This window comes from Rhagoletis zephyria, unplaced genomic scaffold (assembly GCF_001687245.7).
Source record: "Rhagoletis zephyria isolate East Lansing unplaced genomic scaffold, Rhagoletis_zephyria_1.1 Rzeph_scaffold_00783, whole genome shotgun sequence".
Taxonomy (NCBI): Eukaryota; Metazoa; Arthropoda; class Insecta; order Diptera; family Tephritidae; genus Rhagoletis; species Rhagoletis zephyria.
In genome coordinates, this window is record NW_016157867.1 from 115253 (window position 1) to 141703 (window position 26451).

At 34.7% G+C, this 26451-nt stretch overlaps 1 protein-coding gene across 1 annotated transcript in view; it reads left to right on the top strand.

The window, feature by feature from the left end:
• Positions 1 to 26451, top strand: part of LOC108361519 (TPR-containing protein DDB_G0280363-like) — a 68708-nt gene that overhangs the window by 18254 nt on the left and 24003 nt on the right. Inside the window, exons 3-4 of the mRNA XM_017614149.1 lie at positions 14414 to 14598; positions 17278 to 17434. Coding sequence (XP_017469638.1) covers positions 14414 to 14598; positions 17278 to 17434 — 342 coding nt within the window. The remainder of the gene's footprint in view (positions 1 to 14413; positions 14599 to 17277; positions 17435 to 26451) is intronic.

Genomic DNA, 26451 nt, shown 5'->3' on the forward strand with positions numbered 1-26451 from the left:
TGATTAACTATGTTATTTACTGGTGATCACTTCTTCAATAAAATACAATATAGAAAAAAGTCATCTGACTTCCAACTAAGTAAAAGATAACTGTCAAATGCAAAACTGAGAGTGAGTGCAAAACTGTAACATCTGCCTTAATTTACATTTTTGTCTGCTGGTTTTTTTATTGTTGTTGTATTGACTTCAAATCATTATGAGAGAGGGAGTAGGGATGTACCAACAAGAATATTCAACAAAAGGATGAAAGTCGTTAGAACTTGGAAATATAGCGGTGGTTGAAACAAAAAGTGTTAAACCATGTTACAGTTTTGCCCGTCACTGTATGTATACATTTGTTTATATCTATCTCGATTCGTTTTGGCTGTTACAAACAACCGTTATGTGAACAAAGTTAATATGCCCTTGTGCACACGTGCGCTAGGGTATAAAAATAAGCAATTGCTTTTTCTTAAAATTTCAGACCTTTTACTTAAATTTGTTTGAATAAACGAGTAAAAGGTCTGAAATTTTAAGGAAAAGCAATTGCTTAGTTTATATTCATAAGGCAGAATATTCTAGTTTTAAGTAATAAATCAACGCGAATTCTTAGCCTATTGAAGCTTGCGCCTCAGTAAGCTACAAAACTGCATACTTGGAATTTTTCTAAAATTTATCAATACAAAGTTTGTTGTTGTGGAATTTTTTTAAAAATAATAAAATGATGGTCTTTTGTGCCCTTTATATAGTGTTTAGTATTATATAATTAACTAAACTTAAAAAAATTATTAGGGCCATTTTCTGAAGTAACCTTTAAATTTAAAGCTCACTTTATATTTAAAAGTTGGATTAAAAATAAAGCTATGTCTAAAGTTAAGCATTTCTATTATCGGTTTTTGACGTATGTATGTTTCGTGGTTTTAAACCAATTTAAAGCCGATAATAAAATGCTTTTCTTTAGACACAATCACAAATTTTACTTGAGGAAACGGCCCTAAACAACCGAAAGGAAAATAATAGTAAATAATAGTATAAAGGAAAGTCGAGAGTCTTTGTACGCGGTAATCTCGAAAACTACTGAACGGTTTTTGACGAGATTTTCTCTAATATACTCTGTATCGACAGGAGAGGGATCTTTTTTTACTTAAAATTTTAATAGGGTTTCCACCTGTCTAAAAACTATAAGATCAGCACCGTTCGTTGGATTACAAAAGAGGAGGTGTCAAATTAAAGGGATTGGCCTCTAGAAAAGCACTAATATTTTTTTAATAGAGCTGCCACCTGTTAATAAAATTACTATATTAACTCATAATAAGCGTAGGTATAGTTCTGTACCGTCACTGTCAAACGAAAAGACTTAGCCTCTACATGCACAATAGTGTATTATTTTTCTGAGTAGGGTTGCCGCCTATTAAAAAGTTAAAAGATTTTCGCCGATCGTTGGATTACAAAACGATACCAAATGAAAGTGCATGGCCTTCGCATTTACAAAAACTTTATTATTTTTTAAGTAGGGTTGCCACATATTTAAACTTACATATAATAAAGGAAAGTTGAGATATTTAGACCACGCCACTGAACGGATTTAGACGAAATTTTTCAAGTACTTCGAGTTTCTATATGGTTGCCACCTGTCTAAAAAATTATAAGACCCGCACTGTTCGTTGGATTACAAGAAATGAGGAGTCAAATAAAATGGCTCGGCTCTTAGATGTTCAATAATGTATTACTTTTTGAGTAGGGTTGCCACCTATTTAAAAATTACTATTTCTTTCGAACATAGTATGAATACAAAAAGTGAGATGTGAAGTGAATGTTCAATAATCTATTATTTTTTGAGTAGGCTTGCCACCTTTTCAAAAAATAATAAAATTTTCAAAGTTCATTGGACAAAAAAATGAGGTATCAAGTGAAAGAATATGGTCTCCGGATAAGCTTTTATTTTTTTAATGGGGCTGCCACCTATTTAAAAATTACTTCCTAACATATAACACGTGAGGGCGCTCTTTATTCAAAATAGTTTTTCTTTTTTGTTAGGTGCTGTATTCAAAAGACCGTAAGGGGCTGATGCTTTTTTTTTTGCATATGTGAGCATGTATGTACATAGATAGCATGGATCGGACTTTAAAAAAATTCTGTGTGGTAGAATCTGGAAAAAAATGTGGTTGATTTAAAAAAAATGTGGTAGATCTCTGGGTTTGGTAAAAAATTTGTACAAAAATTAAAAAAATTCTGCAAGGCTTCACCTAAATGGCAAGCTTTTTAATTAGGCTCTAAACAAATTTAATTTTAGTATAATAAAGTGGAAGATTGAAGTTGCTAAAAATTGTGTTGTGTTCCTTCCATATTAGGGTATTTTTCGAACATATTTTAAGAGATTTCTGCAACATTGCGGAGTGCTGCCAGCTTTTCTTTTTATCACATCACGAAGTAGCGAACAAATGTGGCACGTTCCAGAAACAGCTAATTGGGATTTGCCGATTTAGTTAATTCTCAAGTAAAAGTAAACAACGCATTAGAAACCTTAGATGCACCTAAATTTGCTAATACTTTCACAAAAATCGCCGTTTTTTAACATTTTCGCATTCTTTTTATAAATCATTTATTTTGCAATTTAACACAATAAAACCGCGTTTCCTGTCGGAAAATTGATTACTGAGAAAATTTACTAGCTTACATTTTGTTTTATTCTCCCATTCGGCTTTGTTTACTTTTGCTTGAAAAATTTCATCGTCGCCGGGAATTCGAAATCTTGTATTATATCATTCTTGTTACCATATAGTGTTTAGTGTTGGACAATTTTTTCTCTTAAAATTAAGAAAATTATGTCCAGCAAAAATAAAACTACTCAAAAGCGCGAATATGTGGTAGATTTCAGACTTTGTGTGGTAGATGCTCAAAAAAGTGGCAGATCTACCACAATGTGGTAGAAGTCCGATCACTGGTACATAGGCTGCATTTGTTGCGATTTCAGTGAGAGACAGAATTTATAAATCAGCTGTGCCTACTTTGATGTTTTTATTTCATTAGGTTCACGTACATATGTACAGGTACTTTAGTATCTACATATGTATGTATGTACATACCAGAGAGCTGCATGGATACAATCAAATTACATTTTAAGTCACTCGCTTTCTTTTCACATCTGCAAACACTCGCACTCATTTATTTCCAAACATAACGTGCGATAGCATTGAAAAAGCATTGTCGGTTGAGTGAGTAATTCACAGTATCAAGTGCTCGATTCAAATAACAAGTGCTTGATTTGAAAAACAAGTGCATGGCATAACTGCTGTAATGAAAGTATCAAAGAAAGAACATTTGTAAAGACAATTTTTGTTAACTTTATTGGTTTCCTAACTGCTTATTATAATGCAAAAATATCAACTGATTAAGGGCATCATCATTTGACAAAAGGTGGCATCTTTTGTCAGAAATAACATTTCCAGCAGAAGAAAAAACTGGGCCTGTTCGAGACAAGTAATAAAAGCGGTATTACTGCCGTACTGATGAAAAATGGCAACATTGTTGCAACTGCCCAACTAATATTACATTGCTAGAAATTCACATAGAACGCGATACTTTAATAATTCGCGCAACACTGTGGTTGTGATTGCAACTCGAACAAGCCCACGCTTTCTGACGATGCGCTAGTTGAAGGAGTGAGTTTATGCAGCAGCGGCATTTCGCATTTGTGTACCTCCCACCAATTAATTATATCGAAGTCCGTATGAAAATATACCTCAATATTTTCATATCGCCGCAGTTCTGCAGTAGCTTTATCAGTTCTGCTCACAAAGGTAGGTTGTTTAAGAAGACCTGGAAACAGCTCAAAGTTGTCTGAAGGTAACAAAGGTGTATCCGCAATTTGTGGTTCCGTTGTACTGTCAGAATTCTCAGTTAACGTTCTCGTAATTTGTAAACATTTCTCTTTTGTGTACCTTTGCTCAGATTCGGTAAAGTTCTTGAGCTCTTTTGCTGGCGGGTATAAAAAAGCACCATTTTGTGCAAATCTGTTAGTTTTCAACAGCAACTGTTTTTAAATAATAAAGCAACTTATTTTTCAAGTCCCTTATAAAGTCGATGTCTTCTGTAGACTAGTTATATAAAGGTCCGTCAGGTGCATAACTAAATAATTTAGTAAAACTAATATATTTAAAAAAATACTTCATCAATATCCATTTTTTTTTTTTGTTGGAAGTCAATGAGTGTCATTCGATTGCTCGACTTGCTTTTCATAACAGCATTTTTCACTCGCTTGACTTGATTTGGAAAGAGTATATCAATGCCATATTTGAAATCAAATGAGTACACTGCAGCTAAACATTGATTTCAAAACTAACTATGAATCTCACTGTTTGTACGGTGTTTCTTACTCACCTTATAGAGTTCACAGCAATGAGTTTATACTGTTTAGATGGAAGTGAGTAAACTCATGCTGTTGTCTGGTACATACACCCACTATAATTGTTCTTAAGCGTTCAGTCAAAAATATTTGAAACACAAAATTTTTGTTTAGTTTCTTCGCGTATTTCATTCCTCTTCTCTCCCTCGCTAATTTGAATATATGTATGTATGTACATCTATACATAGTATGAAGGAAGGTCGAGATTTTTTGTAAGCGGTAATCTCGAAAACTACTGAACGGCTTTTGATGAGATTTTCTCTAATATATTCTGTATCGATAGGAGAGTAACGTTTTTAATTTAGAATTTTAATAGGGTTGCCACCTGTTAAGAAAATTACTATATTTAATTCTAATAAGCGACCGCGTCAGTTCTGCACCGTCCCTGTCCAATGAAAGGACTTAGCCTCTGGATGTGTAGTAATGTATTATTTTTCTGAGTAAGGTTTCCACCTGTTTAACAACTATAAGATCTTCACCGTTCGTTGGATAAAAAATGAGATACCAAATGAAAGTGCGTGGCCTTCGCATGTGCAAAAACTTTAAGTGTTTTGAGTGGGGTTGCCACCTATTTAAAATTACTATCTTCTATGCATAGTATAAAGGAATGGCGAGAAGTTTTAACCACGCTACTGAACGGATTTAGACAAAATTTTTTATGTATATAATAACAGAAGTACATGATGACATATGATTCTCCAAATACGTAAATATATATACATATGCATACATTCATGGCGTGGCGAAGCCTCGCGCATCCGCGGGCGACTAGTAGTATATATATGCATTTTTAAAACGTGTTTCCGCGAACACTGTATTAAAAAATTTAGACAGCAAAAAAGTATAAATGCAGTATTTTGGAAAAAACCTAAGTATCCATTTTTGGAATCCATAAAAAGTATTATACGGCGAAAGAAAGTATAGATACGAGCGTTAATCTTCTAATATATAAAAATCTTGTTTCACGGTGTTTGTGGTCGAACACCTCTTAAACGGCTCTACCGACCTTTCTGAACTTTTTTGTGTATATATGGTAGGTATGAGAATCGGATGATCGGGTATACCAAATAAAACACCTCTTTGAGGTAAAATTTTCGAGGGACGAAAGCTGAACTAGAAACACAAATTTCAATTTCGTGACGAAAATTATACGCAATTTTTAACTGCCTTGGAAACGTACGGAAAATCTTTTTTATTCATACGAATCGTTGCGAAAGTTCTGTTTTTTTTTATTTTGTGTTTCTAGCAGTAAACGGAATTTCGCAACGTTCTGAATAAATAAAAAAAGATTTTCCGTACGTTTCCAAGGCAGTTAAAAATTGCGTATAATTTTCGTCACGAAATTGAAATTTGTGTTTCTAGTTCAGCTTTCGTCCATCGAAAATTTTACCTCAAAGAGGTGTTTTATTTGATATCAATTATTTTGGGGTAGCAAATTTAAAATCGACGAAAATACAAACAATAATCTAAATGTTTTATTATTCTCAAATAAATTGCTAAAAATGTTATCTAAATCTAAGTTATATATTCAGATCGATGGGTACATTGAAACACATAATTTTTCCAATACGGAATAAAACCGAAAAGGAATGATCATTAGGGCGGGTCGAAAATCTAATTTTTCTCAAATCCCTTGGTAATAGTGCAAATATATTGTATCATAAAGTCAACAACAAGCCTGCAAAATATTCGTCTTTTATTTTAATTGTGAGCGCCCGCGCATCGACCGCGAAGTGACCCACAGCATACTAGTCGAATAGGACCAATTCTTTTTAAAAATTCAGGGTTCAGCAAAAAGGGTTGGTGCATATTATTAGATAACGAATCCGTTAACGCAAAAGATAAAGTCAAGCGACCTCAGTGGTAGTTTAAAAAATTGGCTTTTTTCGAATTTCAGGCACCAGGCACGCCCCCAAAGGCCTACGAATCGAAACATCCTGGAACAAAACCTTCCTATTTTTTTTTGGTACTTTCATTCCTGAAAGTTTGAAAAAAATTAAATGAAGGTACGTACAGACGCTACACACATCGCAAAGCATCTCGTAGTAGAGACACGAACCAAAACACATTTAGCTCTATATCTTTCCAACTAGTAGCCGGAGCTCAATATATAAGGTATCGTTTGAAAGGTATTGGCCTATAGAATAACACGAAATATGTTGGGTGTACTCACATAGCCCCTTAAATCGGCAAAAGCAAACAAATTTTTTTCGTTTCGCAACAGTTTAGCCAAATTTTTAAGAATCCGGTTAATCGTTACATGTCGATTGGACGTCTGGATAAAAACTTCCAAATCTCGTGTATATATAAGCGAGTCATTTCAGCATGCTACTGTGGCTGCTTTCGTCACTCGCGCGCACTGCCGTACGCTGTGTTTTCATACCGCTAGGTGCAGGGGGCGTGGCACCTCCCATACAAATCGAATTTTTCATATTGCATATCTCTGGAAGTGTTCATGGTAGAGTACTCGAACATGGTATGAAGATATGTAAAAACAAGCGTATACTCATGGGGAAAAATTGCGGTTATTGGAAAAGGGGGCGTGGCACCTCCCATACAAAGCGAATTTTTCATACTGCATATCTCTGGAAGTGTTCATGGTAGTGAACATGGTATGGAGATATATGAAATCAATCCCATACTCTTAGAGAAAATTGGGGCTATTTGAAAAGGGGACTTGGCGCCTTTCAAACTCACCGAAACTATTACGTATGTATCTTTGTATACGTATACACTTTTGCTAGGTTATTTAAGACGGCAATGGAAATATTGTTCTGACAACCGCCAAACCCTAATATTACAAGATAAATGCGTCACTGAAAATCATGAACGTGAACTGTTGGTGAAAATATTGGACCAAAATGTTTCAATAAAAAAATTAATTTTTTGCGGAACGAAGTTCGCCGGGTCTGCTAGTAATACATATAGTATTCATCTATTAGTTATTTTTTGTTAAATTAATGTTATTTAGTTGTTATATTGTTATTAAACGAAAAAGACGCTTAAAAATTCGCTTATTGTTATGGCTTTGTACTGATTTTTGATCCTAACTGTACTGATTATGTCACTAAAATATCTGGCGACCCTATGTGTAACTTTTAAAAGTAATTTTTACATTAAAGAAGAACTTTTTACAAGTAAGTTTTTATTTTGTTATTAGTTTACGTGTTTAGTTTTAAAATTGTAGTTATTTAAAAAAGTTCTATAAAAATAACAAGAAAATAGTTATTCCCCTGGGTATCCTCATTTGATTTATATAAAAATATTTGTTGAGCCGTTTAGTAAGCCCTCACAAAAATTTAGCGCCCCCTTTGCACCACTTTAGGAGTAATTGTATTTCGTTTACAGCTACCAAATAATCTATTCGCATGAGGTGATTAGAAAATAAGAAATACAAAAATACAAAACCGAAACGATGAATCTCCAAATTTTTAATTTGTTACGAGACCCCCGTGTTGTCCAAGGTCAACCAGTACTATATTTTTCTGTTATTATTATTTATTTCATGTAAATATCAAAATGTAAGCATCATGTTTCAAATCAAAGTGGGTAAAACCATTGTTCGCAAAGGTCGAATGCTGTTATTTTTGCTTAAATTGTTTTAAACCATCGCATAATATTAATTTCCTGCATCTCTAATCAATTTTATTAGTTAATTATTTTTGTCCAGCTAAATCGTCAATTTTTGCTTGTGTGCAGCGACTAGAAAGGGCTGGCCGGTAAGGGACTTAAGTCGAATGAAGAGGTCACTGAAACAAACGCTTATTTAGAGGAACTCGAAAAACATCCTATTTAGAAAGAAGTAAAAAATCGAAAAATAACACGCTTTTATGATTGTACAGAAAATAAATTTTAGTTTTGCTTCTGTTTTTTATAAAAAAATCGCAATTTCATCAGTCTCCCATTAATTTCACGTTGATAATGGGGCTGTGTTCTTTCCACCTTTTTGCAAAAACAAATTTGTGAAAGTGAAAATAAAAAAAAGTTGCATTTTACAAAAAGAGTATAAACATTTTCTTCAAACTCATTTACTTGTGGTGATTTCGTATCTACCAAAAAATGTTGCCCTTGCATGTTGCAAAATGTGTTAAATGTTACACTCCACCCTGTAAAACGGCATGACATTTTAAGAAACGAACACTAAATTTGTCCACCGTTTGCCTTTATTTTAGAATTGAACACGAAAAGAGAAAGGGGCAATCAAAATGCGACATTGGTTGGTAGAAACGGACACCATTAAAAAATGTGAATATTCTGTTTTGTAGAAATAAGAAAATTAATAAAAATATCAAGCTGCTTAAAGAATTGTTCAGTTGCGACAGCCATACTTTTTTTCTTGAGAGCGTAAATAAATTTATATTTAGATTTGGAAAGCAAAGATAGTATACTGCTTTTGCAATAGTTTTTCAAAACAAAACTTTTGGAAATAATAATATGAATGAGTTGAGGATATTAGGTATTTTGAAAGCTAATGGTGATTTCGTTTCTACCAAAAAATGTGGCCTTTTGATTGCCCCTTTCTCTTTTTTTTGTTCGATTCTAAATTAAAGGCAAAGGGTGAGAAAATTGTGTGTTCGTTTCTTAAAATTTCGCACTCTTGTAAGGCAAAAAAGGCACATTCTCTGCCCACTGAAGCTTTGTCAGGGGAGATGGTTGCCCTGGAAATTATATGGTTGTTTAAAACGACAATATTATGAAATGCGTGAACTAGACAAGGGCAAGAAGGCAAAAACATGCCTTTTTACAGGGTTTAGTGTAACATCAAACACATTTTGCACCGGTGAAGGGCAAAATTTTTTGGAAGTTTCCACATTTTTGAATATAGCAAACAAAAGAGATTACATATTTCAATTTTATGAATATTTTGTCTTCCAAAACATTGCATTTATTAAAATCTTGATTTGTTAAAGAAGCCATGTGGAAAACATTTTTTACCAGGGGCCGTAAATAAAATTAATTTTGAAATGGAGAATTAAAAAAGGTATGACAAAAGGAAATTTATATTATGTTGAGCAAGTAAATTCTATTCATATTTTTGTGCCAAATGCCAAATTAGCCTGATTGTTTTTGAACAGAAAAAAGGCGGTAATATTTAAAGACGTGAACAGAATATTTTGAAGTTTCGTAAACAAATTTTTTCAGATTATTTTTAAATTTCTTTGACTTTTTGTATTTTTGCGGAAATTTTCAGTTCCACATTTTAATCTTAACTTCGCTTTTTATGAATGACAAAAAACTTAAAAGGAATATTTCCCTTTTTATTAAATATCAGCCAAATATTGCGTTTAATTTTGGTCCCCAAAAATTAACAGGGAAAAATTGGATCATCTTGCTTAAGACAATTAAAGACAAAGGTTCACTAACATTTGTTCATTTTATCGTAAAATTAGATATGGCTCATTCCACGGTGACGGGTGTGACTTCTGAACTTACATTTTAAGGTTTAGTTCTTAAACTATAATACAAAGTTCTTTAAAACGATTATATTATGTTAGGTTTCCGAGGTAGACTCAATGCCTAGAAATTTCAAAAAAAGTGAATCCAAATGAGTTATATGAATTTTAGCCACTGTGACGGGTGCAAGGTTTGGCAAATTGCATTAAATCAAAATGTTCACTACCACTAGGGCTTTAATGGTAGTGCTTTTAAAATTTCACTAAGTACCACTATATGGTTAGTGATAGTGCATTTAAAATTTCACCAATCAAAATTTCATCAATGTTAAATGCAATGAGTTTTAATGTATAACTCCTTCTATTTCTAAGTAGTCTGTAAGTAACTGTGTTAATCTAGATTACTACTAATTGAATAAATAAATAAATACATATAGTGGTAGTGAAATAAAGTGTTCACTTTCACTATCTGGTTAGCGGTAAGGGAAAGTTTCGCTATCACTGACAATTACACTGGCTCACAGATTGAGGAAAATTTGTGATCTGTAATATTTTATAACCATTTCCTTACAACAGGTTTGTTAAAAAATTTATAACCACTAACTACATAGTGGTAGTGAAATTTGAAATGCATTACCACTATGTACATAGTGCTAGTGAAAATAATTTTTCATTACCACTAACCATACGCCAGAAACCAATTTGTTACTACCACTATGCACACAGTGGTAATGCATTTCAAATCTCACTACCACTAATCGAATGGCGGTAATTAAATGCCCAGTGCATTAAAAATTTAGTGCATCGTGCCCAACCCTGGACGGGTTTAACGGGTACGCAAACCAAATTAGCTACTACTTGTATCAGAGTTTTTCTGCTAATTATGTACTCTGCTTATGGTTTTAAGTAGTTCATTGTATAGTGAAATAAACATTTTCAACATTTGCGCTGAAGTTGCTTACCTCTATTTCAAATTATAGATTATATGTTCCAAATTCAACTTTGACGGGTGGGACTTGACTTTGTGACGGGTGTAACAAATGGAAGATGAATAAATAAATACACATTATTAAACTATTAAAATAACAAAAAAAAAAAAGGATTTTACAAACACACAAAAGATTCTGCCACCTAAAGGCACACTTTTCATCTTCACTGTCTGAGTAGACGTCGTTGTAAAGTAACTTATTTTTAAATAGCTTTTTATGATTAGCTTTATCATCGATGCTGACAAACAGATATATGATACATTTCAGATTAGCAGATAAGTAACACAGGCTGACAAAATTTTTACCCAGAAACCAGACTATACTTTCCCGAAGGTTTTCGGTGCGCTGAATTCAAATCTGGCCACAGAATTGCTCTATCACATCAGGATTTTGAGATATTCTAACCAATAAGTGCAAAAGCCAGAGTAATTTTTCTCAAAAAAATACAAAAAAGGTGTTAAAGTACAAGTCTTTCTCTTTGAAATGGCGTTGAGTTTGCTCAAATATCTTGTTGCTTCGCTGAGATATTACAATTTTAAGTTTACGGATTTTCACATGGATTTCACATGCGGATAGTACACATGGCCGCTATGTCATTTACACGATTTTCAAGATATAGAAAAATTGGAAAATCACAAAAACAGAGACTGGTAAATTTATTACAAATTATTTTTGTTTAACAAACGTTATAGGTGCATCAGAACTCATGTTTGTATTTCTTAAATATAGAAAAAAGAGATAAATTACAAACTTATGGCGTTTTATTTTTTATTAAAAAAATTTGCCTTACATTGTAATATTTGCACTAGGTTACTTTTCGTCCTAAAAATGGCTATATTAGTATAACGTATTTTGCCTAGACGGAGGGCAACATTTTCAGAAAATGAAAGGGCTGAAGAAAACATGCCAACATTATTTCGAAAAAAGAAAACGCCATTAATTTATATCGAACAATTAAAATAGCAGAATTGTATTTTTATATCTATATATTCGAAACACTTGTTTTAATGCCCTACTCACTCTCTCACATGCCTGTCTCAGAGCAATAATAAGCAACAATAAAGTATGTTGGCACCATGATACAATTATTCACAGGTATTGTCTTCCCATAGAGTTTTGCTTCACATCGATATTCGTGCTCTTTGATTCTCATTCCTTATTTTCTAAGTGTTGCAAATAAAACTTCGCACTTAAATTTAAGCCATTCATAACAAAAATTGTATAAAGAAAGTCCCCGCTACATCCTTCTTTGGAAAGAACACAGTGACCCAAATATAAAATGGGAGGCGAGATTTTAGCAAGTGTTGACTACTTTTATTTAGTTTATTTAATGTTTATTATCATTTTTTTTATGAAAATATAGGTGATTACTCAAAAAACACCATATACAGTAAAACCCGCTAAGTACCTCACGAAAAATGTCAGTTTTTTGAGGTACTTAGACGGGTTGGGTACGTAAAAGAGCCCGCTTAAGTACCTCGATGCGGGTACTTAAGCGAACATAATTATTGATGTAGTTAATCTTCTTGTTAACTTATATAAATAAGTTCTTGAATAAAGCATGAACTTTTAATGAAAACTAAGATCGTAGCATTATTTAAACACATAAATACATAAAAAAAATTCTTTAAAAAAATCGATAAAGCATCGTTATATAATTTTTACAAGAATTCAGTTCTTTAAAGTCATTAATTATACATATTTATACATACACACAGTGTTGGACATATCTCTCATTTCGGACCAAATTCAAAATGATGTTGTTTGCCACTTATGCTTATTTATTAATTTTTAAGATTTTTCAATAAAAACACAGTTAATTGCCTAATAAATGCCATATAAACCTAAGCGTAAAATTTTTTAGAACACTAAAAAAATCATCAAAATATCAAACTTTTTCTCAGAATTGTTTATAGCCCATTCAGTTTTAGAGTAATAATGTGCAAGTTTCAAGTGGCTAAAAATTACCGTTGATTTTTTAGAATTTTGTTTACTGAACGTGTTGCTGGAGCACTTAAAAGGGGAAAATCATAAGTAAAATGGTAAATGGGGTACGAAAAATTTAGGTACTTAGGCGGGTTGGGTAAATAAGCGGGGAGGTACTTAAGAGAGGGATTTTCTTCAGATTACATTAAAATATTCACGGTGCCCAAAAATGTTGGTTACTTAAGTCAACAAAAAATTGTCAGTAATCAACGGTAAGTGCCAGCTACCATAAATAACTATACTAAGATTTTAAATAAAAAAAAAATGCAGAATTTTCATAATTTTTGCATAAAATATGAAACTTGGATTTAAATGGTGTTTGTAAGTAATCAGCTATACTTTCATAAAAAAATAATAAGCTGAAATGTCGCGTCCCAGTTCATATTTGGGTCACTGTATATTCACATAAAGTATTTTTAAGACCTTTCGGATTAAGTAAAATTCCTTAAATTGTATATACTTAACACAGTCCGACATGAAAATTTTCTCCGAGGTAAGGCTAGCAGTTTCTAATAGATTTTAGATCGCCAAATTTTAAAAAATGGAAGCTTACATATAAGTACATATATTTAAATTTTAATAAAATAGGGAAATAGCGAAATCGGCTACTTTTTTTGCAAAACGGCGAACAAATCGACTGCCGGCTAAATCGAATTTTCTCCGGCTGTTTGCTATCGCAACCGGCTAAATCTAGACGAAAGATGGCTTAAATGGCAACACTGGTTACGATGCTGACGAATTGTTCTCTCCACTGACCATTTAAATAACGTAAAAGAGATAATAGACTACGAAAATCAGTCTTATCAAATTTAAAGCAAATTAACATATCATATGAGTTTGTAAATGGTAAAACCTAAAGTAAAAAATATCTGATTTTAAGATAACTTTCGAAATTTTAGCTTTCAGTCTTGAAAGTTGGATTTGTTTACGCTTACTTCAATACCAGAAATAATACACTCAAATTCTTAAGTTTAGTTTAATTTCGTTCGGTATCGATATTTATAAAGTATGAATGAAATAATTCGTAATTATTCGTTTCTTAAGTATTTACCAAATTTTGCATTTTATTTTTACGAAAGAAATATTAAAGGCCAGTTTTTTAATAAAGTTGTTATCGTTTTATTACGGAATGCCTACTCATTCCGATTATGCTCAATTGATCTAATGAGGCCATATTACTTATGTAGTATCGTTAATAAAATTACACGTAAAAAGTAATGTTTTGAGAAGCCTTTGACCCGTAGAATTTAGTTTAATAGTATTTTCATATAAATATGTACCCTAGGGTGATCATTAAAATATGAAAATCACGGGGCACTACTTATTTTGTTGTACGTACACGAAAATTTCAAAATTGAAATAGGGTCGCTACCAGGGTTGGAAATTGATTTTTTTTTATCGCGAGAACTCGACGTTGATGCTGACCAATTTACATGAATACTTTTCAATAATATGTAAAATTTGTCAGATTTAAAATCAAACATTTTTTTTTTAATTTATGCGATTTAAAAAGCTTAAAATTTGTCTAACCCAGGTAGCCACTCTTAGGTGATCCATACAAAATTTAAATTTAATAATTTAAGGACCACCCTAATATGCACACATAGCCAAGTCAGTGTTACACTTTTGTGACCAAAAACCATTTCCTCTTTTATTTTAAGGTGAACGTCCATATAAATGCCACTTGCCGGATTGCGGACGCGCTTTCATTCAATTATCAAACTTGCAACAACATTTGCGCAATCATGACGCACAAGTGGAACGCGCCAAAAATCGTCCCTTTCATTGCAATATCTGCGGAAAGGGCTTCGCAACAGAGTCCAGCCTTCGCACACACACTTCGAAGGTCAGTAATGATGTTGACAAAAACAACAAGGCATATCCGAATATTAAAGCATTTAATTGGCTTATTTTTAGTGAATATCCCAAAGCCAATGTTTTCTTTAGTTGAAATTGGTCACTCAAATATTAAGCGCCGAACAAATGCACATATGTAACTTTACCCTGTGGAGAAACGCACTAGTGCCGAACTGGTTTGGTTCTTAAATTCATTTTAACTCAGTTGCGATCACACTCACACAATCTTATATTGCGAACAGGGTTACCACTGAAAAACTGCCTTTCCGACCAAGAACTGGTTCAAAAACCGTGTAAATTAATTAAATTAGTTAGTAGCCTTCGGAGTAAATGACGTGAAAAATCGTAGCATAAAATAAAATTCCGACGTAGGTTTTTTATACATCGCTCATTTGCCATCCATTATTATGTATATATGTACATAAGTACGGTAAAAATAAACCTTACGGTTTGGAAGGTCAAATGTCCGGGTCTAGTAGTCCGGGTCGAGTTGCGGTTAAAAACTATAAGATTCTCCGATTTACAGGAAATATAGCTAACAATAAGTGGTATTATTTTTCATTTCCGTGTATGATAAAAAATAACATATTCTGTAAACACGTACAATTGTTATTAATATGCATTTGAGTCGCTGTTATAGTGCCATTTAAAATATTTTAACAACCTTGTCATTTCCCTGTCAACCTATTGTCGATTCACAACTGAATTTCGAAGAAAAATATCTGACTTATTTAATAAATATATAAACATTTTTGAAGTGAGCTCTTTTATTTGGGTCTTGATTTTATTTGAATTTAAAATACAACTTAACTTTTAACAGATATTGTGTGATGGATTAACACCCCAAATACATTAAACATACAAACATTCTCATTAGCGAAATATGTGGCAAACTATCGCGACTATAGACAGTGCTGCCCTATCGACAAAAAGTGACTTTCGACACAATCAATAGTTGCCCAAAACCCATAGCCAACCATCTACCACCACGCCACCACTACGAGTTAGCTTATAATATACGTAGTAGCGAATACAACTTATGGGAAAGCTAAAAATGCCCGACACTGTTTTAATTTCATATAGGTCCCAGGCTCGAGGACACGTCAGCACAGACCAGCTTTTTTCTAATTTTAGCTTTTAATTAGGTAATCTTATAAAATTCCACAGAATAATTCTCAATCTCATTGAAAATATATTCCCACTTAAAATAAAAAGGCTGAAACAAAACCATAGAGATATCTTCTAAATTTGTACGTTTTTATTAGGTGGTTTCGGTTCTGTGTTCTTATTTCGATAGCTCCGAACCAGTTCTAAATTCAATAGATGAGATCTGCATAGTTCGTTTTGCATCCCTTATTCTCTCTGCTCTTGGTTTGCATACTTTAGATAGAGATTTCTAATGAGTAATTTTTTATTTTTTTGTGACAGATTTTGGATCACAATGAGTAATTTTTAATTTTTTTGTGACAGATTTTGGATCACATTTTGTGTGACTATTTCGAAGTTAGCGAAATTGCGTATTTATAACTAAACAGAAACGTTTACAAAAAGATCTTTTAGAAAACGATGAATTTTTAATTGTTTTTGCTTCTTGCATCAAAATATAGTGTTTGGCAAAAAATCTTTAAAAAAGGAGCCTAGGTAAAATTTTTGGGGCTGAACACATAACAGACAGCCTAACTACCCCCATTTATGTACATATGTTCAATCGTCTGTCAAACACCCTGTATAATTTTCTTGAAAAAGTGGACTTAGCAACTTTTCACTTTAAGCTAACGATATGCTGTTTTAAACAGCAAAATAAAGCAGTTTTGTAAAAGTGCCGCATTTTGCTCTTTTGGGATGGTGGGGATCTGGTTTGGCAATAAAGAACCAGTACTGAATTACAAATTTGATTCACTAGTTTGGTTTTCTCTGCAGGGTAATTACACTTGTGTGTATGTATGTGTGTTCCATACATGTGTACATATGATTAATTAGGGGAGTTCACGATGAGTAGCATTTTAGGTGTAAAATTGGAAAAGCAACAAAACATGTGCTAGATTGCTACGTAGCAACGTTACACCTAAATGCTACTCAAGGTGAGCACCCATATTGGTAACACAGAAAATATCATACATAAAGCAATTGTATGTATGTGCATGTGATAGCATCTCAGAGTTGATTGAGTTTTAGTTGCTTAATTATGAGACCGTTAGTAGGTGAGTTCAGCCTTGCCTGTGTACAATGGATACATGTGGATACGACTCAGGAAATGTATTGAAATTTCTGGAAAAAACTTTAATACGATTTTTGCGATTTCTTAATGTGTTTTGCTGTTGGCGAAAAATCCTCATACTTATTGTACATGCAAGTTTGTACTAACCTATAAAAAAAAAAAAACAAAGAGAAAAAATTATAATCAAACGACCCCAGCATATTCAAAAATCAAAATTTTTTTATTTTTGTTCAATTTCATTGCGTCGATGCCGGTTGACATATTCACCACAACTTACACCCTTTCACACTCTCGTTCCACACCACAAACCATCAAAACATTTAAACACAATAAATGAATACCATAAATCGAAATTCTTCTACAAAACTAATACCGGAAACCTTATCAAAACACGAATCGCCAACAAACAAAAACCATTAAAATGAATACCCCAAATGAAAATCAAAACAGGAGCTACAGCTGCATCTTGGTGTCTTGCAGCAGCATGCGGCTTTGATTGGCGGCCCCAACGCTACTTCTTGCCCCGTATGTCACAAACTATTCTTGGGCGCCGATGCTTTGATGGAGCACATGAAGCATGCGCACAAGGAGAAGCCAGCGCCGAGTAGTAAGTATCCTTTACGTAATTGATGTAATTAAAAGACACGACAGAATTTTAAGAATGCAGTATATGTATGTACGAATACAAAATAAATTCAGATCCCACACGCTCTTTATAAGGATATTTATTTATAATTTTACCTTTCAGCAAGAGCTGAGCAATACTTTTTGGTACCTTGCTATAAAATCATCCAAAGTTTAGCTCCATTTTCAATATACATATGTAATTAAGATGAGCTTCAAAATTAAGGTCAAAAAGACCCACTATAGTATTAGTAAGGGTAGGAAAGCAAGAGATATCGTCACTAGACACGAATAAAGGCGCGAGGTCAAAAGTTGACCGCGAAAAAGGCGCATAAAAAAAAACTTCAGCGAGGAAAGACTCTTAACATAGTTGACGGCGAAGAAAGACGCGTTAAAATGTTTGACGGCCAAGAAGGACGCGTAAACTTATTTTCGCGGTCAACTATGTTTGCGGGTGTAATAGTATGTACATTCCGTTAATAGTTTTTGGGGAATAGTGCTGAAGTGACAGTCCTTCGCCAAGTATAAATCTATGATTACGCGTCTTTCTTCGCCGTCAACTAGGTTAGGCGTCTTTCTTCGCCGAAGTTTATCTTAAGCGCCTTTTTTCGTAAAATTTTTGTATGCGTCTTTTTTCGCCGTCGAAACACTAGCGCGCCTTTATTCGTGTCTAGTGACGATATGTATATTGATAGTAGATATACCGATATTCTTTTATCGATATCGCTATATCGACATAGACGATAATTTTTTTTTTCTAAAACACGGCATTTATTTGTTATACCCGAGAGAACTTGTGCACTTTGTTCGCATGGACAAATGTATACGGCTCATTCCATCTCAAATCACCCAGGCCGGGGGAAAGTGAATTTAAGTTTGCGATAAAACGCACAGGGATTGTTCCTTGAACAATTTAAGGAGACACGTATTTTTTCTTCTTGCTCAGAAATGCGAATTTTTCGAATAATGAATTTTTTTCTTTTTGAGTACGAACGCTTCTTTTTTCCTCTCTCAATAGCAACTTTTGATGAAATCGCTTATAACTGCCGCAAAAAAGCAAGGATTTTAACGTTTTTTTTTTTAAATTGCAGATATTGATCTACTGAATCGATCTAGTGAACTAAACATCAGTAATTGTTTATTAATAATTAATTATTGCTTATAAAAAAATTTTTTTTTTCAAATTGATTTTTTTCAAATTGCCACAACTTTTTTTCTCTCAAACTTTTTTGTCTATAAGGGAATAGTATAAACTATTTTCAGTACGAGTAACAATATGCCCAAATTCGTCGTTTTCGAGTTATGGTTTTTTTTTCTGAATATGCACTTATATGATGCTAGCAGATTTCGTGCCAGTTGAGGACGCAAAAATTGTTGCCCATTATGATAAAATTTCCTTGCTGGAAATTTTTTGAGGTTGCCCGATCAGAGCCAAAAGTTTTTCCGAATTGGGCTCTAATTTTGGCCCAATTGGGGCCCAATTAGCGATTTGCCCAATCTACCGAAGATTTCCCCAACCAGTGCTCACAATTTGCTCAAAGTGAACATGCATACGCAATTAAAACATTTTTATCGATAAAATCACACATACACACATCAAAATTCCCTACGAAAAAAAATATATTTTTTTTTTTCTTGAAAAATTTTCCACATACAAATTTTTTGATTAAAAAAAATAGTTTTTGAAAATATGCCATCTCAAAAATAATTGGAAAAACTCACAATGATAGCTCTGAGTATTACGCAATATTTAAGTATAATGTTATGGGGTGCACTCTACAATAATTTGAGTTATGAATTTTTTTACACCGAAGTTGAGTAAAATGAGTACATTACAATTAAAAAAAAAAAATTTAATTTTGTTTAGAATTTGTTTGAGTATGCAATTTTGTAGCCCATTAAATTTGAGTATAATAAAGTTCAGTTGTTAAGCTACTGCAAAATTGCGTTGATTTTTAATATTGTTTATGCTCACGGCTTCTTGCACTTTTTATTTATCGATGAAAAGGCCTAAAACCATTTTCAAAGAAAATTAAAAAAAAAATTAACGGCTGTTTTGCAATCTCTTAAAACTTCCACTTTATTATACTAAAATTTAATGGGCTATAAAACTGCATATTCAAAAAAATTCCAAAAAAGTTTAAAAAATTTGTAAATTGGTAATGTACTCATTTTACTCAACTTCGGTGTAAAAAAAAATTCTTTACTCAAATTATTGTAGAGTGCACCCCATAACATTATACTTAAATATTGCGCAATACTCAGAGCTACCATTGTGATTTTTTCCAATTTTTTTTTTGAAATGGCATATTTTCAGAAAGTAATTTTTTTTTTATCAAAAAATTTTTAAGTGGAAAATTTTTCAAGAGAAAAAATTGCGGCAGGTATAAGTGATTTCATCAAAAGTTGCTAATTAAGAGAGGAAAAAAGAAGCGTTCGTACTCAAAAAGAAAAAAATTCATTATTCGAAAAATTCGCATTTCTGAGCAAAAAAAAAATACGTTTCTCCTTAAATTGTTCAAGGAACAATCCCTGTGAGTTTTATCGCAAACTTAAACTCACTTTCCCCCGGCCTGGGTGATTTGAGATGGAATGAGCCATACATAAATGATCAGAATGAAAAGAGAAGTCGATTAAGCCATGTCCGTCTGTCCGTCCGTCTGTAGCTTGCCCTTTATCCAAGGTAGGTTGGTATTGAAAATGGGCGAAATCGGTCTGTAACCACGCCCACTTCCCATATAACGCAAAAACTGCGATATTTCAGTAAATATTAGATGCAAATTGTTGAAAATTAGTATGTGGAGTAGAATTGTAGTAAAAAAATAATTATATTATGAAATTTTTGGAATATGGATGTGGCACCGCCCGCTTATGATGAAATGCTGTATCTCAGTAGCCGCTTCACCAATCCCTACCAAACTCGGTACGATGCTCGATGCTAGCTAAGAGATCTGTTGAAAATCTTTGAAATCGGGTAATAAACACGCCCACCTGCCATATAACGGTAATTTACAGAAACACGAAATTGCCGCCGCCCACTTATGACCACAAATGTGTATCTCGCTAACCGAATTATCAATTTCTACCAAACTCGGTGCACTTAATAACCTTGGTTCGAAACGGACTAAAATTACACCCGCTTCCCGTATGATGTTAAATTTCAGAAATACGAAAACTCCGACATTTCTATGAGGACGCTTATTTACTCCAAGTTAATAGTTACAACATTCTCCTAGCAATAAATAAGACTGTTATAGACTTTTAGGAATTGCGCGTAGCACCGCCCACTTTATAACTACAAAGGTGTACCTCGGTAACCACTTAATCGATTTGTACCTATCTATGTTCAATTATATCATTAAGTATAACTCTGCATATTATCGGAAACGTTTGAAATCGGGTAAACATCCCTACTTATCATCAGGGCCGTTGAGAGAAAACTCGGGCCCGGGACTAAAAAATCACGGGCCCTTATATATAAATTGAATTAATTTAAAAGTATATGACCCAAATCGCCGAAAACGAAACCGAGGGGAACAATTTTTTCTCAGGCTTCGCGGATTTTTGATTATATCTAGGTCATACATATTCTGAAAATTCACTTAATCCTGAGACACCTTTAAATTAATGAATATTAAAAAGCACAACATGAAACTAAAGGTTAGTTTAAATTTTAATACCACCACTTTTTTGCGATATATTTGCTAATTACGCTTGCTTTGTATTACTTTGAAGTTAATAAAAAAGTACTCGACGAAAAAATCTGCGATTAGCTTTCTATATGAAAATGAAGTCGGCAGTATTTTTTAATGTAATGTAACAGTCAAAAATATCGAAAAGTGTTTTGGCGCGGAATTCACCAAGCTAAAAAATGGAAAAATCTGGCTTTCTTCTTCACAATAAAATAATACAGCTTCATATACCTATAATTATCCATGTGTTTTCGGTGCAAAACTATTTCTAACGTAAATAAGTCTTTTATACTAATTGAATTTTCAGGTAAAATTATTTTATATTTAGTTAGAGATAGGGCTGATTTGAAAGCAACATGGTAAGCTATTCAACATGGTATTGATCCATAGTTAAGATTTATATTCTTTCTAACTCTACTAGGCACAGAAAATAAAAATTACGTAGAAAAAAAAAGCGTGAATTATACAATTCCAAAAAGGAACGAGGCCGAAAGAAGCAAAATAATATTACATTTACATTGAGCCCAAATGCGTCATTTGGGCGAGAAACCTCAAATGCGAGGCCAAATCACGCATTTCTCCATACAAATTCACATTTCCAGAATGACGCATTTCGACGCATTTACACAAAATCACGAACAAATGCGTTCCAATTGCCGTACTATTTTATTGAACGCACTCAGAAACAAAAGTTCCACAAAAGCTTTGGTTTGTCTTTGAAGTCAAAGCAAATGCGATCAAGCAGTGTAAACACCTTCAAATGACTGATTTCAAATCACGCATTTTGGTCCAATGTAAATGTAATATAAGATGCTAAAAGAAGAAGAAGATTTTCTGATTAAATAGTAAAAATCGATTAGAATTATTTCAAGTATTTCTAGCACTATTATTATCCTTCAAAATGCACTCTCGAATGGTGCTATAAGATTTTTCCTTCAAGAGTTACGGCCACCTGAACTGTCGTGTTGTCGAATCTAACATCGCCAAACCAATCTTATGCTTTCTAACTCATTACGCCATCTTCAACTGGCCATAGTTTCTGAAGGAAGATTCATAAAGCACCATTCGAAGGCGCATTTTGAAGAGTAGGAATAGTAATAAATGGCATAGAGCAAACAAAAGTGGCCATTAAAACCGTTTTTTGTGTGCCTAACCGCGAAAAACTTCAATATCTTGGCGCAGTTGTAAGCTCCAGCTCGAGTTCTACGCAGAAACGTACTTCCGAAACGACAGCTGCACAAATGCAATTTCTTTTGATCGCAAGTCTACTGGATTCATGCTACTTATTACATAAAACAGACTATAAGCCATTTAAAAACCTAATTATAATCTACACGTATGTATATCGCACAGGTAACGTAACATTATTGACCTTAAAATTAATTTTATCAGTTCAATAAATACGTAGTTCTTGAGTTATATAAGGAGAGCAAACTTTTTTGGTAATACAAAGCAGCTTTAAAAAGTAGTTCCAAAATTTGTAATGTAACAGTCCGCTGTTGAAACTTTTATTTATACTCCTAAACAGGAGATATAATATATTTTATGTATATATTAAATATTGCCACATACTTATGCTTTCAGATGCAAGAAGAAAAACTATCCGAAAGCTGTATTCTAGCGAGTTTCAGAGGTATCTGAAAAGCACTGTTAGCCAAAACGTATTGTAACAGTACGCGTTTTGGGCCATATGTAGGGCTGCCAGACGTCCCGGTTTTCCCGGACATGTCCCGGTTTTAGACGATTTGTCCCGGTGTCCCGGTCCAACCTTAAAATGTCCCGGGTTTCGTTTTAGTGTCCCGGTTTTTGATTTGATTGCACAAATTTGAATAAAAGTTCAAAAATCACTACACTAAGAGAAAAAACGCGTTGTAATATTCAGAAAAATGTTGTGAATTCACTGAGGGAAATAACGCATAGTAAACATGAATATTTTCTATTTGATTATCGTTTAAANTCGAACATAGTTTGTATGGATGAAACTCTCAGTAAAAACAATACCAAAAATCAACTAAAAATTAATGGGCTGCAAAACTTCATTTTAAAATTTTTTATAAAAAGTCTGATTAGAATGTTATTTATTTTATTTTATGTTTTTTTCATAAAGAATAAAAAAAGGTTCATGCATTGTGAAAAATTCTCTGTGCTTTAGTTGTGATAAGTTGTTTTGTTTTGTTGGCGTACGTTGTAATGATCTCATGATCTCATGTTTTTATGTTTTTGTTTTTGTCTGTCAAAATAAAATTTCACTACATCCTTTCGCTCGTCGAAATGAAAGGGAAGGGAGCGAGAGGCCCTCCCTTAAGTGTCCCGGTTTGGCAACAGAGATATCTGGCAGCCCTAGCCATATGATCATTTGCTCTATTATATATAATACGCGAAGGGATTTTTTGTGCAGCATAAAAGATCTGTACCGTTCGCCCGATTTTCAAAAATGAGATGTCAAATTAAAGCGCTTAGTCTGTGGATGTGCAATACGGTTTAACTTTTTCGAAAAGAGTTGCCACCTGATCAAAAATTGCATTCAAATAATTTAATAATCAATGCCATCAGATCCACACCGATCGTTCGGTTTTCAAAAATGAGGTGTCAAATCAAAGGGCTCTGACTTTAGGTGTGCAATAAGGTTTAACTTTTTCGAAAAGAGTTGCCACCTGATCAAAAATTGCATTCAAATAATTTAATAATCAATGCCATCAGATCCACACCGATCGTTCGGTTTTCAAAAATGAGGTGTCAAATCAAAGGGCTCTGACTTTAGGTGTGCAATAAGGTTTAACTTTTTCGAAAAGAGTTGCCACCTTTTAAAAAATGAGGTTCAAAATAATACCCGAAGGCATTTTTTGTTCCGCATAAAAGATCTGGACCGTTGGTTCGATTTTCAAAAATGGGGTGTCAAATTAAAGCGCTTGGCCAATAACGAAGGAGCAGTTACATTCAAAAAAATAGAACCAAAAGTTATGGTTCTGAGATTTTGGGCCCCTTAAGAAGCCCGGGCCCAGGGTGATTCAACCCTTTCCCCCCTCCCTCTCGACGGGACTGCTTATCATGCAAAGGTAGTTCAGGAAAAGTTGAACCGACGATATTTGATACCTGCGCCGGGTGTATAAAGTTCGGTTTCGCCCGAACTTATACTTTTTTTTCTTTACTTGTTTTTCATATATATTACTTGTTAATAACAAAATCGAATACTTAAGGCTTATTTTCACTATGTCGTATTAAATGGCATTAGTCGTCAAATAAGTGAAAACATATTGTCAAACGTGACTAAGAAAAGGACTCTTGATTGATTTAGATCAGTGATTCCCAAAGTGATCCCAGGGGGTCCCAGGTGTCCACGAGAGACTTAACGGGGTCTACGTTGGCGCTAAAAAAAAGGCTGGTATCACGTTTCGATAGTAAAGAACCAAATGTTTGCTTGATAGCATTTTTATTTAACTTGTAAGTTTTTTGAGTAGTGTATAGTGCTCTTGACGCACTGCTGCACTTTGTGTCTCCATACGTGGGGAAGCCTTAAAGGCCACCTGTAGACTAAAAAGAAACGGATGTTCGTATAACACTGAGTGCGGCGAGGCGGAAATTGCTGGCGGCAGTTATTTGAGCGCTTGTGTCTGTAATGCTGAGTTCCCTGAGGGGGGATGCTGGTTTAATTCTAGCACTGAGCCCGAACCCACACACTGACTCTGGGCCAGGACCTGGGATCTTTTTCGAAGTTAATGGGGATAAACTTCACTTTTCTCTTACGGAATATTCTTCGGTCTTCCAGCTGAAATGTTCACAATCCTCAAAGCCATAGACTACGTGGTAGAAAAAAGGGGAGGGGAAGGAGTTTACCTGTATGCAGTGACAGCCAAGCTGCACTTAAGGCATTGGCCAGCCCTCTCTCTAAATAAGTACTTCCAAACTAGTTCGACAATGCAAGTCTCGCCTAAATTATGTTGGCATATATAACCAGCTTGCTTTACTCTGCGTGCCAGGTCACTCGGGAGTGCCTGGCAATCAGACATCTGACCATTTGGCGACAGTTAGCTTAGACCAGGCATTTCTCGATCCGCAACCAGTTATAGCACTCCCCACTTCGACTATCGAAGCGACCATCAGAAACTGGGTGAAAACTTCGTTCAGCGATGACTATGAACATACATTCCCATGACAGCCGGTTCTACGTACCGGAATGACTCGGGTTTTACCCGACCAATGGCTGTTGTTTCGGCGACCTAACCCCGTTTAGGCCGGCGAAGTATCTCAGAAGTTGTTCGTCCATAGGGCTACATTCACTACGTATTCTGCTACTCAGGCCTGGCATCGAGTCAAACCCAGGGCCAGAAATCTACACCTGCTGTGTATGCCGGAGACGAGTACACCATAACTCCACCTCTGTCAAGTGTAATGCCTGCGAGGGGTGGAGTCACCTTAGAGTCTACTCAGGACTACGGACACATAGACAGTGGACCACTTCGTACGTGGCCCCCTGTTGCTCAAACAGAGCAGCCTCCACGGCCAACCTTAGTCCACCCGAGCAGCCTCACACAGTCACCACAACACAACAACATAATAACACCACAGACCATACCACAGCCACAACAGACCACATAACACATACAACCGCACCACCACCCACACGCCGCCGCCATCAACTCCTGGTTCCCCCTACAATCTGTACGGTATGTCAGACCAGGATATTCCGTAATGTGACATCAGTCAAGTGCAACACCTGCCTTGGCTGGTGCCACTTTAGGGCATGCTCAGGTCTGCGTACCACGCGAGATCGGACTGGGAAATTCGAGGGCCAGTTTTGCGCTGCTCGGTCGCAGACCCCAACTGCGATGCCTCCCGCCACCACCAAAGGGCGGCAACCATCTCAGCAGCGCACACAGCCAGCGGCGGTAAGAACACACACATCACTTACACCCCACATCACGACACGTCTCCCGACCCACATGAAGCTCCTTCAATTTAACTGTAACGGGCTACAGAGCAAGATTGAGGAGATAACCGTCTTCATGTGTCGGCATGGTATATTGATAGCTGCGGTCCAAGAGACGAAGTTGCACAGCAATTTAACTTTGTTGAATTGCGCCGGGTACAACGTGCACCGTCGAGATCGCGAGCGAGATAATGGTGGTGGCTTAGCGTTCATCACGCACCACACCGTGCAGTATCGTCTTATTGAAGCAGACATCGACCGCAGGGATACCACCCTAGAATGTCAGGGCATCGCTATCCGGTCAGGCGATGTTGAGCTCGAAATATTTAACATATACATACCCCCTGTCACCTGCTGCCCGGCAGGATATCACCCTGATAT